This window comes from Aspergillus aculeatus (genome assembly GCF_001890905.1).
Source record: "Aspergillus aculeatus ATCC 16872 unplaced genomic scaffold ASPACscaffold_13, whole genome shotgun sequence".
NCBI classification, from domain to species: domain Eukaryota; kingdom Fungi; phylum Ascomycota; class Eurotiomycetes; order Eurotiales; family Aspergillaceae; genus Aspergillus; species Aspergillus aculeatus.
Window position 1 is genome coordinate 548,084 of NW_017962988.1, and position 16,279 is coordinate 564,362.

Below are 16,279 nucleotides of genomic sequence, written 5' to 3' on the forward strand. Positions count from 1 at the left end.
TAGTGCTACATCGATGTATTTTGCTTACCAAATTGTGACCCAGACGCTGCTTTCAGCCCATTTCGAAATGTGCATCATGTGTCATGGAAACGTAAACATAGCAGCACCGCACCATTTTAGTAGACTCAGTCCAATGGGTTCAGCAGGATTAACCCTCTAAGTTGACTGGACACAGCCACTACAGTAGGACATCTCCTATAATTCGGCATCGAGCCAATCGGGGTTTTCGATAAATCCCCTCCACGTTCATCCAGGCAGCTCTGCTAGTACACATCCCACTTGCGAATTACCTACCCCTTTCTTCCAAAGACTTTCCATGGTGCCAGCTCAGCATTGTACCTCATGGAAACTGTCTCCGTCAACAACCGAATCAACGAAACTTGACACCACCACATAACCTGCAGCTCGAGATAGCTTGGAGCTTTGATATTGACTGTTGGTACAGCATACAGCCCATACGCTTCTGCCAGCTTTGTAGTATCGATAATGTCCACCGAGACGGACAGTTGCTCTTCCAGTCTTCTTATAAGGGCAACAGTTACCAGGACTGCAGAGAAGAGCGAATCAGTCGCCTTGTTTCAATAGGCATTTCTCAGAAACATTCAACCTAAAAAACGGATTTCGCTAAATTTATGCGCCCTTTCGGAGCGGAGCGCCGTCAATGCGCATATACCCTGAACCGAAGGGTCGGTTCCCTTAATGGATGTTTTCCGAGGGGGAGGAAACCGTCGTGACTTTATCAAAGTCCTTATTAGAGGTCTACCCAATCATCCAGGCATTAAAAGATTGCAATTCAATCCAGCTTTTTGAGAAAGGTCTTTTCCTGGAATATAAAGACGAACATGTTCATCGCTTTCCTGTCATGTATGAACCAGCAATCTAATTTCTAAAATACTCCATTTGACATACATCCAAATTCCAGAATTCGCAGCTTGTTCAAAGATAGCTTCAGCGAGATGATCATGCTTAGCAGTAATTCAACCAACGTAACATCAATTCCCTCAAAAGTCGAGTGTCGCCTTCTAGTCACGATCGGAACTTGACGCCGGTTCGAACTTGGAGCTGACTCTTTCCTGGTTTAATCTGTCGTACAGGTCTGAAGGTAGCATAGCCTTTGTGCCTCCCTCCCACAATTCCAACTTATCGCGATCTGCGTCGTACTTGAGCACAGCCTTTCCTCCACATTTCTCAACCACGCTGATGATTCTCTGCAATAGACACACGAGCTTTTTGAGGTCGTGCTGGTGAGCCTCCTCCCACTTCTTGATCTCCGCCGTCATATCTTCAACCGTGGGCTCCTCAAAGAGTCCTCCCATGTGGTAGGCGCGCACAAGGTTCGGGGTCTGAGACACCCAGAGCTGGGGAATGACCTCGTCGACATCAATAGGCATAGAAACAGCGCGAGTTTTGACCTCAAGCGTAGATTGAATGGGAACAACCTGGCCTTCTCTCTTGATCAACAACCTCGCCCCAGCTAAAGAAGCAGCCTGGGACAATTGCAGATACGGTCTACCGTAATAGAGGTACTCAAAGGAACGGGAAACCTCATCAGTATTCACGTCTCCGACTCCCGTGGACCCGTACGAAAGCGGGGAGCCGACATAGCCGTCCGGTTCGTGACGAACCATCAGCTTCAAGCTCCCGAATCGGTATGAGATGATTCTGTAATGTCCGGTACTCCCCGTCACCTGCTCGGTAGTGAAGGCCTTCGCAAACGCCTTGGCGAATCCCATGTACTGATGCGGTAGAATGGTATCGTATGTCTCTCGTTCCGACCGGCAAAAGATCACAGTCTGTGTGTTTCGGACCCTTTCTACATTGATGGTGAACGGTTTGAGGTCATTGCGGGAGGTTTGGGGGTTGACGAACGCGAAAAGCTTGCGGATATTATCCTGATCCGTCACTAGGTCGATCGAGTGGATGTCGAACGAAGGGTTCTCGAGGTACACGGCGCGAAAGAGGGGCTCGAGTGGACTCGCGGGGTGGCGTGCAGCATTCTGGGCTATGTAAATCAAGTCATGATCCTTGTGGAGCTTGGTGTGCAGTTCTGGTGGAGACCAGAGGGCAGGGCTGCCGGGGACGGCGATGGTCGGTGACGGTGCTTCGATCCAGTTATAGGAAGACAGGTGTTGGACATTTGTGATCCAGGCCAGCTCCTGACAGGTGCTTCTGAGATTCGCACGGGATATCTCTGCTACCTTGACAGACATCATTGAGGCTGAAGTGGATTGGGGGTATTGAATGGACGGGAGTATGCACGAGGGAGAATCTTTTCCGCAACACAGCTCGGAAGATGCAGCATCTACCACAAAGACAAGAGCATACCAAAGCGCAATGATCCAAGGGAACTAAAGAAAAATGGAAGATGGAAAGTTCCCGATGTGTCGATACGTAGGCCGGGAGACAAACACGTTTCTGTTGACTCATAAAATGATCATGTCGCGCAGCAGACCCGAATACAGTCAATATTTCAGGAAGATGACCCACCTGGTCCATGGGTTCCTGTGTTCTGGTAATCGTTACTTGCTATAATGTCCCAATTCAATATGGTTTCTGGATTCCTCGTATATTGCTCACTCTACCTCGATTCTCGCCTTCTATTGCAATGTTGCAAAGTAAACTTTTTTACCTTTGCATCATCATGCGGAACGCTGCTCATAAGCTGGTTGTTGAATTGAAAATGTTGTTTCATCTTTGCTTGACATCGAAAGGTCAAGGTACATGGCTATATTGAGTCTGACTTTACTTACATTCAGTGCATGCTTCGAATACACCTTGCTACTAAAAGCAAGCGGCCGTTGTCACGTAGTTTCAGGACGGCAGATCCCACTAACACTAAAATATACTTATTAACATGTATGTTGCATCCATAAAACTGGATGATTGCGTGCAATTGCAACACTATTCCATTTACTCGCTACACACTGTTCTGTCTTTCCTATGAGCTCAACTCGACTTGGAAATATATTTTGTAGCTATTCACTTGCGACAGGGTCAGAGCAAGAGTTTAGCCGAATGCATAGACAAGGGCGGCAGGACAGACACGTGACCCATCAGCAACCACCGCTTCCACAAACTTGGTAGCCTCATCAGCATGAGCATCAAATCAAGAAGAATGGTTTATCACGTTCTTCATTTCTGCCTATGGAGTTCGACGCGGGCCTGCTGCTCGATCACATTACTATGGTTGCAGGCTAGTGTCATGCAAGGGTTAGCACCACGCTAACCCCATACGGCAAGGGGATCCTGTCCAAAGGAGCTGTCGGAGATCCGGAGCCCCAATGCGGAAACGGTGCTTCAGTGACGTAGCCCTGGGCCGGCGGTGTAAATCACGATCCTACAATCTACTCGACCACGAGGAACTTGCAGAAGAATCTCACTGACCACATGGTCGTCCACGAGGTCAACGCAGGAAGACAGGGATACACTGAGATAAGGGTAGTATTCGACTAGGATCAGGTCCGGTAGCACGGCAAACCCCAGAATAATGACAAGCATTTTGCCATGAACCTATCACGACAATACTTACGCCTTCCTGTTTGTTTTCAGTTGCCCCGAGGAACCTTCACCTACTGTCCTACACCAGAGAGCATACATTGTTAGACAGAGAAAATAAGCGAAATGCTATTAGGCCAAGCAATTTGGAAGTGGAGCTGGACGCCTATACACCGAAAGCTACAGCGAATCTCTTTGGTAGAAATCCTCCACCGCCTCGTATTCGATGAATCCTGCCGGCGTCCGCCCCCAAACCCTCCGGAGAAGATTCCTTCGAGCTTCTTTTCTGGAAGTCCGTGAACCCATTCGAGTACTCCGGACACCTTCAGCACGCTTTGAGGAGTACAGTGGTCTTGGTAGCTAAGGCTGGAGAGGTGAGGTCGGTAGGCTAATGAATGAGATTCCAGGGACAACTCTATATAAAGGTGCTGAAGGACGGCCAGGCAACCACAAGAACAGACAGAACATTCTAAACACATCTTCTTTCTGATATCTCAAGAGAGGTCTACCCCGTTGCTTCTTGCCAAAACGTGACACAAGAAGCGCAAACATGTTCGCATCGATACCCAGCCTGCGCATCTGCCTCGTGGCACTAAGCCTGTTCTTCATCTGGTCTCCCCTGGCCGCCGCCGTACCCCACGGACCTGCGCCCAACAAGGAAGATGCAGCCCACCTCGACAAGCGCTACACCAGTCCCACGGTGATCTGGCCCGCCAACCTCACCCGCACCCCGATGAACGTCTTCCTCCAGATCCTCAACACCCAGCCCAACCCGGACCCGGACCTCATCAAGGAGTGCGTCACCCTGGACGCCACCTACGTCTCGCTCACCATGGACAACCCGGACCTGCATAAGATCATGCCGTGGGCGGGGACGCGCTACCGGGTGGGCTACCAGGCCTTCCTAGACACCTTCACACGTGTCGGCCTCTGGTGGACCCGCGGCCCGTTCTCGATCGACGCCATCTTCAGCGATGGCGGGGGCAATGTCACTGCCTGGGGCCAGTTCGAGATCACCTCCAACATCATGCAGAAAACCATCACCGCCCCCTGGTCGGCTCGGGCCGAGATCAACGAGGACATGAAGATCACCTACTTTCAGTACATGGAGGATACCTTCGGCACGGCGAGCACCTTCTGGGCCGATGGACAGAAGGAGTATCGGGCGGATCCATATGGGGGCAGTGTCTGGCTGTGAGCTTGTGGCTGAATCAGTTTCAAATGAAGACGAAGATGGTGGGATGGGGATATTGAAGGTGCTACTGCATATAGATTGAACTGCTGGGGATGACTGTGTTGGGTAATGGTGCATAGAAGCGGTGGATGGGATTGTTTGGGACCAACTAGGATTAGTTGAATACACTTGTCTTGCATTGGCCGGGGTCTTTCCGCGCGTCCATCCTAATCTAGACTTCTGAGTCTGTAAACAGTACCCTTCATAGCGCGTACTCCGAATAACGAATGTCCAGAATAGGTGAAGGTGCAGTGCAGTGCAGTGGTGGGCTGATCGGGGCTTCGGGATTAAAGCGGTTAACTCCTTTGGAACAACCACTGCCACTCCGAAACTCCTTTGGGTGACATGCAGCATGGCCGAATCGGGTAAGCGCGATGCAGGGCCGCTGACTAAGGAGCCGATAAGAGCTCATGCCACTCCGATAAGAAAGTACAAATAACGATAACAGGACCCCTCTTTGCTCAATGCTACTCTACCTCTTCCTACCTCAATTCCTGCTTCTTCACTTCATCAGTCCTGTTGAAAAACCTTCCTGTCACACCATGACTCGCGTACTTCTCACCGGTATATCTAGCTTCACTCCCGGGCCAAAGATCCGAGACTAACTGACCACTAGGTGGGAGCGGCTTCATCGCTGCCCATGTCCTGGAAACACTCCTGGCTCGCGGCCACTCCGTCGTCACCACCGTTCGATCGCAGAACAAGGCCGACGCCATCCAGAAGGCCCACCCAGATGTCAATCAGGATCGCTTGTCGTTTGCTATTGTTGAAGATATTGCCCAGCCAAATGGTACAGTCTATCCGTCTGTGTGAAAGGAATGCCTCTCCATGACTAACCAGCCAACCAGCTTTTGACCGCGCGGTGGTTTCGGATCCTCCTTTCGAAGCTGTCATCCACACTGCCAGTCCCTATCACTTTCACGCTAAGGATGCAAAGGAGTTGCTGTTGCCAGCCGTCACGGGCACCACGGGGATCCTGCAGTCGGTGAAGAAGTATGCTCCGCTGGTGAAGCGCGTCGTGGTGACATCTTCCTTTGCTGCCATCAACGATGTCTTCGCCTCTGCCGCTGGCAAGGTATACTCGGAGGTAAGCCGTTCGCTATATGAACCTTCATTCAGGCACGTACTAAATCTGCGATCACACTACAGGCAGACTGGAGTCCCATCACCGAAGCCCAGGCCAACGACAGCCCCGCCAACGCCTACCGAGCCAGCAAGACGTTCGCTGTAAGCCTGCCCCACAAATGCTCTACACAACAAATGTCCGAGCTCTAGAATAACTCACAACTAACCCCTCACAAAAACAGGAACGAGCCGCCTGGGACTTCGTCGAACGCGAGAAGCCCAACTTCACCCTCTCCGTGATGAACCCCCCGCTCGTCCTCGGCCCGATCACCCACCACCTCACCTCTCTCGACGCCATCAACACCTCCAACCAGCGCATCCGGGACCTGCTCTCCGGCGCGGCCAAGCACCGCTGCCCGCCTACGGGCAACTATCTCTTCGTGGACGTCCGCGACCTCGCGCTGGCGCACGTCCTCGCCGTCGAGAACGAGGCCGCCGGCGGCAAGCGCTTCTTCACGGTGTCAAGCCACTTCTCCAACGCAGAGATCGTCGCCATCATCGCCGAGGAGTTCCCGCAGTACAGGGACCGGCTGCCCACGGGCGACGCGCTGAAGCCCGGCCAGTACCCGGCGGACGGGGTGTACGGGTTCGACAACACGCGGGCGCGCGAGATTCTGGGGGTGCAGTTCCGGCCGCTGCGCGAGAGCATTGTGGATGCGGTGAAGAGTCTGTTACCTCTTGGGGCGGATAAGTATCAGGGTGAGGCGGGGCCGGAGCGGTAGCGGTAGGTTGGACAATCTACGCGGTGGGGTTTTGCGGATGGGTCTCTTTTGTTTTGGATGTTGATATCTGGCGGGATGTCGCTGCATGTTTTTCCATCAGTCAGGTTAATTAGACGGAGTGAAATTGTAAAGTAGTTCAATTGTTCTAAGATGCGTTGATTATGCTGGCTCTAAGTCACAGAAGGGGAGATAAGGTATGCGGCATGCGAGACGTGCTTCTACAATACTCAAGACGAAATCGCCCGGCATAGCCGACCGTCCGCCTCCTGCACCCAGTTGTCACTACCCACTGCCGTCCAGGCATAGAAGGAGTCCTGGGGGTCGTATTGCTTCTTGATGGCTAGCAAGCGGTTGTAGTTGGGTCCGTAGAAGGCTTCCTTCCAGTTCGGCTGTTGCGGGTCGGCCTGGAGATTTCAGTACGTCAGTGGTGTTCTGCCATAAATCTCGACTGCAAACTTTAGGAACTTACCTCGTTCATGTAACAGCCGGGGTCCGAGGTCAGGGCCTCCAGCGTCGGCACCCACTTCTGGGTCATCTGGTCGGCCAGCTGCTTCATCTTGCCGAGATTGGCGTGCTCGGGCCAGGACCTATCCAGCAATTGTCATCAGTGTATGTTCTCGAATCTAGACTGCGGAAATAAGAAACCAAGGCTGAGCACTTACGTCGACAAAATAACGTCCATCGCCGCCGTGCGCCACGAGGGCAGGACAGAATTGTTGGTCGGGCCCGTCACGGCGGCCGAGACGTTCAACGCGATACTGACGAAGACGGCGCCGTCCTGGGTGATGCTGCGCACCGCGGCGGTGAGGTTGGCGTTCGACTTCTCAATGACCTCCAGCGGAATCAGCTTGCCGCCGTACTGGCCGTTCTCGACCAGCTGGGTGGGGTTGGGCTCGATCAGGGTGTTGTAGTGATCCACGTACGAGGGGGAGTGGGTGAGGTTCATCGCGTAGGTGATGTTCAGCGAGTCCAGCTTGGCCGTGAGCGGGCTCAGCAGGTCGAGCGCGCGCTGCAGCGAGGCGTTGGGCAGGGTCAGCGGGGTGAGCAGGAAGGAGGCGTTCATCACGCGCGCGATGGCCATGCCCCCCGCCGCGGTGATGCTGGGCACCAGCGAGTGGTAGTACTCCACCGCTTGGTAGAAGGGGTCCTGATCGCTCGCGTCCGCCGCGAACTCGAGGACCACCCCCACCGTCGGGAAGTCTGGGAACACCTTGACCGTCATCGAGGTGACCACCCCGTACGTCCCGCCCCCGCCGCCGCTGAGCGCCCAGTAGAGGTCTGGGTTCTCGGTCGGCGAGGCACGTAGTTGTCTCCCTTGTCCATCAACCACCTCCCACTCCAGCGTCTGGTCGGCAGCCAGCCCGTATCGGCTGCTTAGGGCTGAGTGGCCCCCGCCCTGGGTGTAGCCCCCGGCGGGTCCTACGGTGGCGCATTCGCCCCCGACGACTACCAGGTTTGATTTGTGTAAGGCCGCGTAGACTTCCTCCCCTTGTACGCCGGCGCCGATCGTGACGGCGGGTCCTGTGTAGTGAGAGGAGGAGTATTCGTGCACGGTGATGTTCTTGAGGTGGTGTGTCCAGATCGAGAGGCCACCTGCGCCGGTGGATTTGCCCATGTAGCTGGGTGGGTGTTAGTTGATTGGTTTGGTATGATACACTGTGTTTGGGAAGGGAGAGGGAGGGGGACATACTCATGTCCAGTGTTGCGAATGACAAGTCGAATATTCTTCTCGGCGGCATAGGCTATGGTCTGGGCAATCTCTGCGGGCGACGAGACGTTCACGGCATAGGATACCATGTTTCCCAGATCACAAGTTCCGGTGGCTGCTGCGAAAGGGTCGCAGCTCTCGTTGGCCACGGCCGCAGCCATGATTGACGAGGAAGAAGCATCACTGGCGAGGTGTCTGTCAGCGAGCTTGGTCAAGGCAGAGCAAAGACGGATAGACTTACTGCAACGCGGGCTGCGTCCACTCGTCCCGCAGATACTGACACTCGGTGGCATTGTAGTTGGGGTCAAAACACGGCGCGGCCAGAGGTACCGTCTTGATGAGTCGCCCGCCGACAGTCGAGTTGAATTGAGACCATTCACTTGTGGTCGGCCAGCAGGGGTCGCTGGGCATGCATCGACACTGGGGGGATGTGGTATTGCTTTGCTCGGCTGCAGCTGTGCCAAGCAGGAGAGAGAGCAAGAATGTCGTGAGCACCATTTTGCTGTCTTTGCGGCTCGTTGAAGTGTTGATTGAGTGACTGTGTCTGCACTTAACCTGGAAAGTAAGAGGCATATATACACAATGAAGACGGTAGGAACCTGTTCCGAGGCTCCATCTTAGAACCCAGAAACTGAAACTGAACACGCGTGTCTTCCAGAAGGAGCTGCTGTGGGCCAAGAAGCCTTGTGCATGAAACGAAATCCTTCGAATTTGCCCTAAGGGGAAGTGGATGACTTCGGGGACTCGGAGTAAGCATCTTCTGGAGCGAATACGGAATAGTAGGCTTTTGTACACGAGGTGGCTGCCTTGCTGCAAGTGTGGGTTGTCGAGAGTCTAGGAAGAAGGTTTGTAGAAGAAAGTAGAAGTTTTTCTTTCCATGGAAAGAATAAGGCTGTGCAGAATTATGCCATATGTTAGGGGGAGAAGAGGTTCTGTGTTGCATGGGTGTAAATTGCACAGCGTTACCACGTGGGATCGGGCTGGGATTAATCGCACATGGCAAGCACATGGTTTCCCCCAGTTCATGGCATCCCATGCATCTATTAATCTAATCCCTGACCTACCACGTATGCACTAATGTCCCAGTCGTGAAGCTGAAATAGCTCTCATCACGCTAGGAGAGCTATTGATTCATCCCACGTTGCTTTTCGTGAAGATCAAAACTATGGTTGGGCATCTTGTATGCGGCAGATCTTGACTGGGTACTCACGTTGACCTGATTCACAATCTTGGTGTGAAATACTCGTTTACACTACACAGACCACCATTCATTGCCCGACAAAATCTATTCTGATCTTCAAATTTCTGTCGATGTAATTTCCTACTCTCAAAAGTCTAAAACTGGGTGCCCACGTGAATCCCACCATCTACCAAAACATTCGTACCCGTGACAAAGCTGGCCAACGGACTCGCCAAAAACACCGCCACATTTGCGATCTCCTGCGGACCTCCCAGCCGCTTCAGGGGGATCTTCAACCGCTGCTCCTCCACCCACTCCGGCATGGTCTTCGAATACAGCTCCCAGGGCCCGCCCTCGCAGAGCACGGGGCCCGGCGAGATGGCGTTGACCCGGATGCCCTTGGGACCCAGGTAGTGCGACAGCTCCTGCACATGCTGCAGCTGAGCAGCCTTGCAGGGCCCGTAGGCCGCGGGCGGACTGCGGTAGAACTCACGGCCCATGAACGAGCTCTGCACGATGATGGAGGCCTGCGGGGATTTCTCCAGGTAGGGCTCGGCCGCCTTCACCAGCTCCACGAAGCCCATCACGTCGATCGCGAAGCTGCTCTCCCAGTGCTCAGTCTCGCCTTCAATGTGCATGGGTGATGCTGCGGATGGTGGGATCAGCACGGACAGTGGTTTGGGGGGGGGGTCATTTGGAAAAAGAAGGGGAGAAGACAAACCATTGGCGATAATGACATCGATCCGTCCCACGCGTTCAGCGGAACTGTTCACCCAATTTACAATCGCTTCCTTGGAGGAGACATCGAAGGCGGTCCCCACTGCGCGGGCAGAGTTGCTCTCCGGGAGGGTTTGGTGGACGTCGTTGAACTCGGTGTTGGTGACTGTGCGGGCGCAGTAGGAGACGTCCGCGCCTTCCTGGAGGAATTGGCGCACCATGGCTTGGCCCATGCCTCGCGTACCTCCAGTAATGAGGACATGGGCACCTTGGAGACCGGTTTCGAGAGGCATTGTGACGAAAAAAGAGTGGTGTTGTGAGGGAGAGAAAAAGGAGAAAAAGGGAAATTGGAGGGGATATGGGTTGTTCGGGTTGGATGAGAGGGGAAAGAGGCTGGATATATACTAGACTTGACAAAGTCCTACTAGTATCGTCACGGGAGTAAGCCTGCGAGCTAAGTGAATTAGTCTAAATCGTTAAGATGCTAGGAGCATGCACGACCAAGGTCTAGGCTCCACCCGAGTATATCTACATCGGAGACCGGAGCATCTCAATGGAATGTCTGGAGAAGCGATTCTTCCCTCCAGGAGTAAATAAGCTGTTTTCTCCTTAGGGACAGCCGAATCGGGCCAAGTGGGCCCTCACTCAAGCTTTGCTGACTAACCACCGGGGACCTTCCCACTAATCCCAATCAGGCCACACTTCCGAAACTCCTTTAGGAAGTCCATGATGGAGTCTTCCCGCTTCCCAATCCAGTATTCATTCTATGTCGTCAACTGAGCTGGTTGCAACACTCCCTCTACAACCATCCAGAGATATAAGTTCATCGGTACGCTTTCTCACCATGGTGGCTCTGGTACTTCTGTCTCAGCCAAGCTTTCTTGGAGCTCTCTTGGTGCATTGGACGGCGAGATTGCAATATCCACAGCACCAATGGAGAAGTATCAAGCAACAGATACCTTGCAGCAGGACTCCAGCGGGAGTGGTGTGATGACGCCGGTCAACGCAGAGTCTCTGCCGGATAAGGAGCGGATCGCTCTGCATGATGGCCCCTTATCGGACTCATCCAACAGTGTGACTGTTGAACCCATTGCCCAGAGCGTGAAGCGGTTTCTTTCCCTGCGCAATAGCGACGGGAACGCACTGCACTCGGCTAGAATCGTCATGGAGAACGTAACAGTCGAAGGGAGTGGTACGGGGGTAAGTGACGATCTATCCTTCATCATCTCCCTTCGGTGGAAGCACTGACACAGTTTCACGACAGGCTCTGCCGGCGCCAAGCGTCCTCACAGCGGCAAAAGGTGGCTTCGGCCTGTTGGAGCCCATCCAAAGTCGCCTGCATCGACCGTCATCACGGCCCATCCTTCGTGATTTCTCCGCTGCAATCCAGCCGGGCGAGATGGTCTTGGTCATTGGAAAGCCGGGCAGTGGTTGTACCACGTTCTTGAAGACCCTGGCTGGCATGTGGAATGAGTACAAGGGCGTCCAGGGAACCTTGACCTTCGGAGGTCAGCCTATGGAAGATGTCATTGATAAGGATCCACAGGATGTTGTGTTCTGTGGTAAGTCTTTGGAAGTCCTAGGATCTGTCATGGTCGGGAAACGCAGCCAGCTAACGAGACGTAGGCGAGTCTGATGACCACTTCCCGACGCTGACCGTCTTCGAAACACTGCGTTTTGCAATGCGGGCGCGGTGTGGCCCTAAGCCCTCCTCTTCAGAGATTGACGAGAGAGTGACGCAGCTGGCGCAATTGATTGGACTCGGTCATGTTCTGAACACAAAGGTTGGAGACGCTTATATCAGAGGTGTCAGTGGAGGTGAGAGACGCCGTGTCTCGTTGGCTGAGGCGCTCGCCACATGTGCAAGGTCAGTTATATATCCCTCATACTGGAGACGAGAAGTCTTAACCACGGATCTGTCATACAGGCTGATTTGCTTGGACAACCCGACCAATGGCCTGGACTCCTCGACAGCGCTTGAGTTCATAGAGATGATGCGGGAATGGACCCACCAGAGTCAGTGCGTGACAGCCATGAGCGTGTATCAAGGCAGTGATGCTATTGTTCCATACTTCGACAAGGTTGTTGTGATCAATGCCGGACGTCAGATCTTCTATGGCTCCATCCAAGATGCCAAGTCGTACTTCCTGAGTCTGGGCTTCGAATGCTCATCTGCTACCACCACCACCGACTTTTTGAACTCCATGTCCGCCAGTCCAGAGGTTCGCCGTGTACACGAAGCTCATCAGAACCAGGTCCCCCGCACACCCGACGAGTTCCAGCAAGAGTTTCGACGTAGTGTTCACTTTGACGAGCTTAAGTCAGCCGTCCAGGCTGCGAAGTCTCTTCCTGCAGTGGCCCGTCCTTCGAAATCGGCGCAATACGCTTTGCCACTTTACCAGCAAATTGCGTACTGTACCACGCGCCAGGTTCGCATCATTCAACACAACTATAACTCTTTGGTTGTGGAAGCCCTGTGTATCGTTGTCCAAAGCTTGATTCTGGGAACATTGTTTCGAAATCAGCAACGCAGCACGGGATCTTTCTTCATCTTCGCGTCCGCCCTCTTCTACTCAGTACTCGTGCCCGCACTGCAGGCTATGGCGGAATTCCGCAGTACATTCGCCCAACGACCGCTGATTCTGAAGCACAAGCGATACCGGCTATATCGGCCCATGGCTTACGGCTTTGGATTGATCATGACGGATATTGTCTGGAAGATCTTCGTTATCTTTTGGAATATTCCCCTGTATTTCTTGACTGGTTTCCAAATGAACGCCGGCAAGTTCTTTACCTGGTTCATCGTGGTATACATCGAGCACTTGGCTTTGTCCATGTTCTTCCGCTCGGTCGCCGTGTATTCTTCCAACATGTACCGCGCTGTTCTACCGGTCGGTATCTTCTTCAACATGTACGTCCTGTACACAGGTCTATATGTGCCACCACCGCAGATGCAAGTATGGCTCGGCTGGCTGAGATATCTGAATGTGAGTTCGCCCCATAAAATAACAAAGTCACATGCTAACCCCAACGAACAGCCCCTGCATTATGGTTTCGAATCGGTCATGATCAACGAGTTTGGCAACCTGAGCTACGAGTGTAGCACCGCAGATCTTGTTCCGTCCGGACCTGGGTATACCAGCATTGCCAACCAGGTATGCGCAGTAGTGGGATCGGAGCCAGGTCAACGAATGCTGTCAGGAATGGCATACATTAAGGCACAGTACGGGTTCGAAAGAAGTAACCTGTGGCGCAATCTGGGAATTAACGCAGCTTTCTTCATTGCCTTTGGTCTGGCCTCAGCGTACGTCTCCCATTCCTGGCGTTAACCTTTTTCGCCCCATCTTTGCAGAAACATGCTGATGAAAGGCTCACAGCATTGGTATGGAGCGTCTAAAGCAACCAGCTGGCCGCTTAGCGACTGTATTCTATCGTGGCATGGGATCTAAGAAGTCGTCTGCTCCACAACCTGGAGCGAAGATGAGTGATCAAGAAAGCGGAGATCTGGATCTGGATGTTCCGCCAGAGCCGGGCAAAGCAAGCACACGTGAGCGAAGCGCAACACTGGAGTATCAGCCTCGCAGCCTGACCTGGACTGGGCTAAACCTCGATGTGAAAACCAAGGACGGTCAGAAACGCCTGCTCGACAATTTAAACGGATCTGTGTATAGTGGTCAGCTGAAAGCATTGATGGGTGTATCCGGAGCGGGCAAGACTACTCTGCTGAACGCGCTGGCGGGCCGCTCAAAAGTGGGAGCCCTTACTGGAACACTGGCGCTGAACGGACAACTGCTTCCCAAGTCTTTCAACCGCCACATGGGCTATGTACAACAGCAGGATATTCACTTGCCTACGCAAAGTGTACGAGAAGCATTGCAAATGACGGCCCGCCTTCGCCGATCGCAAGACGTTTCCCTCGATGAGAAGGACGCCTATGTTGAAGAAGTCATTCGGTCGCTAGACATGGAATCAATTGCGGATGCTTTGGTCGGAACGCCGGGAGCCGGTCTCAATCTGGAACAGCGCAAGAGGGTCAGTATCGGTGTGGAAATGGCTGCAAAGCCGGACATTCTATTCCTGGACGAGCCCACTTCCGGCCTTGATGGGCAGTCAGCTTACTCCATTGTCCGTCTCTTGCGAAGACTCGCGGACTCTGGCCAGGCAATCATCTGCACTATCCACCAACCCGCCGCGGAATTGATCTCAACGTTTGACGAGCTCTACCTGTTGGCACGTGGTGGACGGGTTGTGTACGATGGGCCGCTGGGTGTGGAATGCCAGCAGGCTCTCGCTTACTTTGCGCAACATGCTCGCCCGTGCCGTGAGCGAGAGAACCCCGCCGAATACTTTCTCGAGGTGATCGGCGCCGGCACACGACGGGATGTTCAGACTGATTGGGCAGAGATATGGAAGCAAAGCCATGGCCAACCCTCCAACACCCAGATTGCACCTGCCTCGCCAAAGAGTGATTCGTCCATGTCCTTGCACGCCGCACCCTTCCATTACCAGATGGTCGTCTTGCTCAAGCGAACATGGCTGTACTACTGGCGGGCGCCAGACTATGCTCAGGCTAAATTGTGGTTAAATGCGGGTAATGCGTTGCTCAACGGAATGACCTACCTCAACTCACCACTGACTCAACGGGGCGCTTACAACCGCGTCTTCTCCTCGTTCATGTCCTTGATTGTCGGCCCTCCCTTGGGTCTGCAGGTGCAGCCGCGGTTCGTCACATTGCGGAATATCTTCGAGCACCGTGAACGTGAGAGTCTGACCTACCACTGGATGGCGTTCAGCCTTTCCGCCATCCTGGTGGAACTGCCGTACGCCTTCTGCACCTCCCTCGTGTATTGGCTATTGTGGTATTTCCCAGTGGGATACTTCCGCGACTCCAACCATGCCGGCTACAGCTTTCTGATGTACCAATTGTTCTCTGTCTTCGCGACCAGTCTGGCCCAACTGTGCGCCTCGCTGATGCCCACCGTGGAAGCCGCGCTCTCGGCAAACGGGTTTTTCTTCATGTTCTGTAACACCTTCGCGGGCACCCTGTCACCGGCGCCAGTCACACCCGCTGGATGGCGTTGGTACTACAAGGTTTCGCCCCTGTTCTACATGAACGAAGGCGTGGTGGTGGATGTTCTGCACGATCTACCCCTCCACTGCGCGAAGTCGGAGATGTCCGTGTTCCAGCCACCAACCGGCAAGAGCTGCTACGAATATGCTGCTGCCTTCTTGCAAGATGCCACGGGCTTCCTCGTCAACCCGAACAGCACGGCCAACTGCGAATACTGTCCGTACAAAAACGGCCAAGCTTACGTGAGTTCCACCTGCCCCCGCCCTGCATGAAGCAAGCTACCCACATGGGGTGGAGTCGGGTTCGGAGAGGAATTGATTGGCTGACGAACAAACTCTTCTTATAGTACACGCAATATGACTACAGTTATAGCCACCGGGGCCGGAATGTGGGTGTTTTCATCGGCTTTATTGCTTTTAATTTCACCATGGTGTTGGTGATCACCTATCTGACGCGTGTGCGTCGACGCCGTTGAGAGGGGGGAGATAATATGTGGCTTAGAGTATGCATTGCCGATTTCTTGGTCTTTTTCTTTTCCATGCCGCCTCATTTTCTCAAATTTCTGCGCTTTTAATTGTCATCTTATGGTTCATTCTGAGTCAGGGATCGGAGGAGTATCATCAGGGTTTGTTTGTCTGTCGCTTGGCATTAGTCATTGTAAACCCAGCTTTGTGTGCTTGTATGTATCGGTACAAAGATCTACCGGCCCGCTCCGGCAGTTCCAGCCCAAAGAATCAAAAGTCCAAATTAGTGACAGCTCGCTTCCAGACCCTTCTGATATGTCATGTAGCCTGTATCTCAGAGAATAGCTTAAAGTAACTTCACTTTCGGGGGAGCGGAAGATGGGGGGGAGAGGGGGAGGGGGAGGCGACCGGGGAGGGGAGAGGGGAGGAGAAAACAATTCCTCACGGAGAGGATCGAGATCTGTAAATGATCCTACGCTAAGTAAGTCGCACTCTCTTTGTTTTCCTCCCCGGGAGACGCTGCCAAGTCATCCTCTGTTTCCCGTGCTAACGCTTTTGGTCTC

At 53.4% G+C, this 16,279-nt stretch overlaps 6 protein-coding genes across 6 annotated transcripts; 3 read left to right on the plus strand and 3 right to left on the minus strand.

Annotated features, from left to right (window-relative positions):
* Positions 1-1,022: 1,022 nt before the first annotated feature.
* ASPACDRAFT_45662 (uncharacterized protein) lies at positions 1,023-2,210 on the minus strand (the record flags this gene model as incomplete). The annotated part of the gene is made up of 1 exon (XM_020201648.1): positions 1,023-2,210. One exon carries the CDS (start codon positions 2,208-2,210, stop codon positions 1,023-1,025), a length of 1,188 nt encoding a protein of 395 aa, XP_020053911.1.
* Positions 2,211-3,738: 1,528 nt separating this feature from the next.
* ASPACDRAFT_123478 (uncharacterized protein) lies at positions 3,739-4,964 on the plus strand. Its single transcript, XM_020196644.1, has one exon. It carries the CDS (start codon positions 4,046-4,048, stop codon positions 4,691-4,693), a length of 648 nt encoding a protein of 215 aa, XP_020053912.1. The 5' UTR covers positions 3,739-4,045; the 3' UTR covers positions 4,694-4,964.
* Positions 4,965-5,220: 256 nt separating this feature from the next.
* On the plus strand, positions 5,221-6,736 carry ASPACDRAFT_80406 (SDR family oxidoreductase). The gene is made up of 5 exons (XM_020205646.1): positions 5,221-5,293; positions 5,346-5,519; positions 5,578-5,816; positions 5,879-5,956; positions 6,037-6,736. Exons 1-5 carry the CDS (start codon positions 5,272-5,274, stop codon positions 6,574-6,576), a joined length of 1,053 nt encoding a protein of 350 aa, XP_020053913.1. The 5' UTR covers positions 5,221-5,271; the 3' UTR covers positions 6,577-6,736.
* A 67-nt stretch (positions 6,737-6,803) lies between these two features.
* Positions 6,804-8,695, minus strand: ASPACDRAFT_53740 (FAD-dependent oxidoreductase; the record flags this gene model as incomplete). The annotated part of the gene is made up of 5 exons (XM_020202791.1): positions 6,804-6,980; positions 7,046-7,163; positions 7,239-8,195; positions 8,267-8,467; positions 8,526-8,695. The coding sequence occupies 5 exons, from the start codon at positions 8,693-8,695 to the stop codon at positions 6,804-6,806; spliced, it is 1,623 nt and encodes a 540-aa protein (XP_020053914.1).
* An 862-nt stretch (positions 8,696-9,557) lies between these two features.
* On the minus strand, positions 9,558-10,850 carry ASPACDRAFT_1904387 (SDR family NAD(P)-dependent oxidoreductase). Its single transcript, XM_020198805.1, has 2 exons — positions 10,186-10,850; positions 9,558-10,110 (listed from the first exon to the last, which is right to left on the minus strand). Exons 1-2 carry the CDS (start codon positions 10,472-10,474, stop codon positions 9,620-9,622), a joined length of 780 nt encoding a protein of 259 aa, XP_020053915.1. The 5' UTR covers positions 10,475-10,850; the 3' UTR covers positions 9,558-9,619.
* A 304-nt stretch (positions 10,851-11,154) lies between these two features.
* On the plus strand, positions 11,155-16,121 carry ASPACDRAFT_1904392 (uncharacterized protein). The gene is made up of 6 exons (XM_020198806.1): positions 11,155-11,381; positions 11,446-11,743; positions 11,808-12,048; positions 12,109-13,485; positions 13,559-15,494; positions 15,599-16,121. The coding sequence occupies exons 1-6, from the start codon at positions 11,172-11,174 to the stop codon at positions 15,725-15,727; spliced, it is 4,191 nt and encodes a 1,396-aa protein (XP_020053916.1). The 5' UTR covers positions 11,155-11,171; the 3' UTR covers positions 15,728-16,121.
* Positions 16,122-16,279: the final 158 nt, after the last annotated feature.

What these genes read in the sequence shown, in the direction of transcription:
- ASPACDRAFT_1904392 (XM_020198806.1), top strand. Translation starts at nt 11,172, where the DNA reads ATGACGCCGGTCAACGCAGAGTCTCTGCCGGATAAGGAGCGGATCGCT. An exon ending in TCGAAGGGAGTGGTACGGGG is followed by an intron (nt 11,382 to 11,445) that starts GTAAGTGACGAT and finishes GTTTCACGACAG; the next exon opens with GCTCTGCCGGCGCCAAGCGT. An exon ending in GCGCTCGCCACATGTGCAAG is followed by an intron (nt 12,049 to 12,108) that starts GTCAGTTATATA and finishes TCTGTCATACAG; the next exon opens with GCTGATTTGCTTGGACAACC.
- ASPACDRAFT_123478 (XM_020196644.1), top strand. Translation starts at nt 4,046, where the DNA reads ATGTTCGCATCGATACCCAGCCTGCGCATCTGCCTCGTGGCACTAAGC.
- ASPACDRAFT_80406 (XM_020205646.1), top strand. Translation starts at nt 5,272, where the DNA reads ATGACTCGCGTACTTCTCACCG. An exon ending in GACTCGCGTACTTCTCACCG is followed by an intron (nt 5,294 to 5,345) that starts GTATATCTAGCT and finishes ACTGACCACTAG; the next exon opens with GTGGGAGCGGCTTCATCGCT. An exon ending in GAGCCAGCAAGACGTTCGCT is followed by an intron (nt 5,957 to 6,036) that starts GTAAGCCTGCCC and finishes TCACAAAAACAG; the next exon opens with GAACGAGCCGCCTGGGACTT.
- ASPACDRAFT_1904387 (XM_020198805.1), bottom strand. Translation starts at nt 10,474, where the DNA reads ATGCCTCTCGAAACCGGTCTCCAAGGTGCCCATGTCCTCATTACTGGA. An exon ending in CGATGTCATTATCGCCAATG is followed by an intron (nt 10,111 to 10,185) that starts GTTTGTCTTCTC and finishes CACCATCCGCAG; the next exon opens with CATCACCCATGCACATTGAA.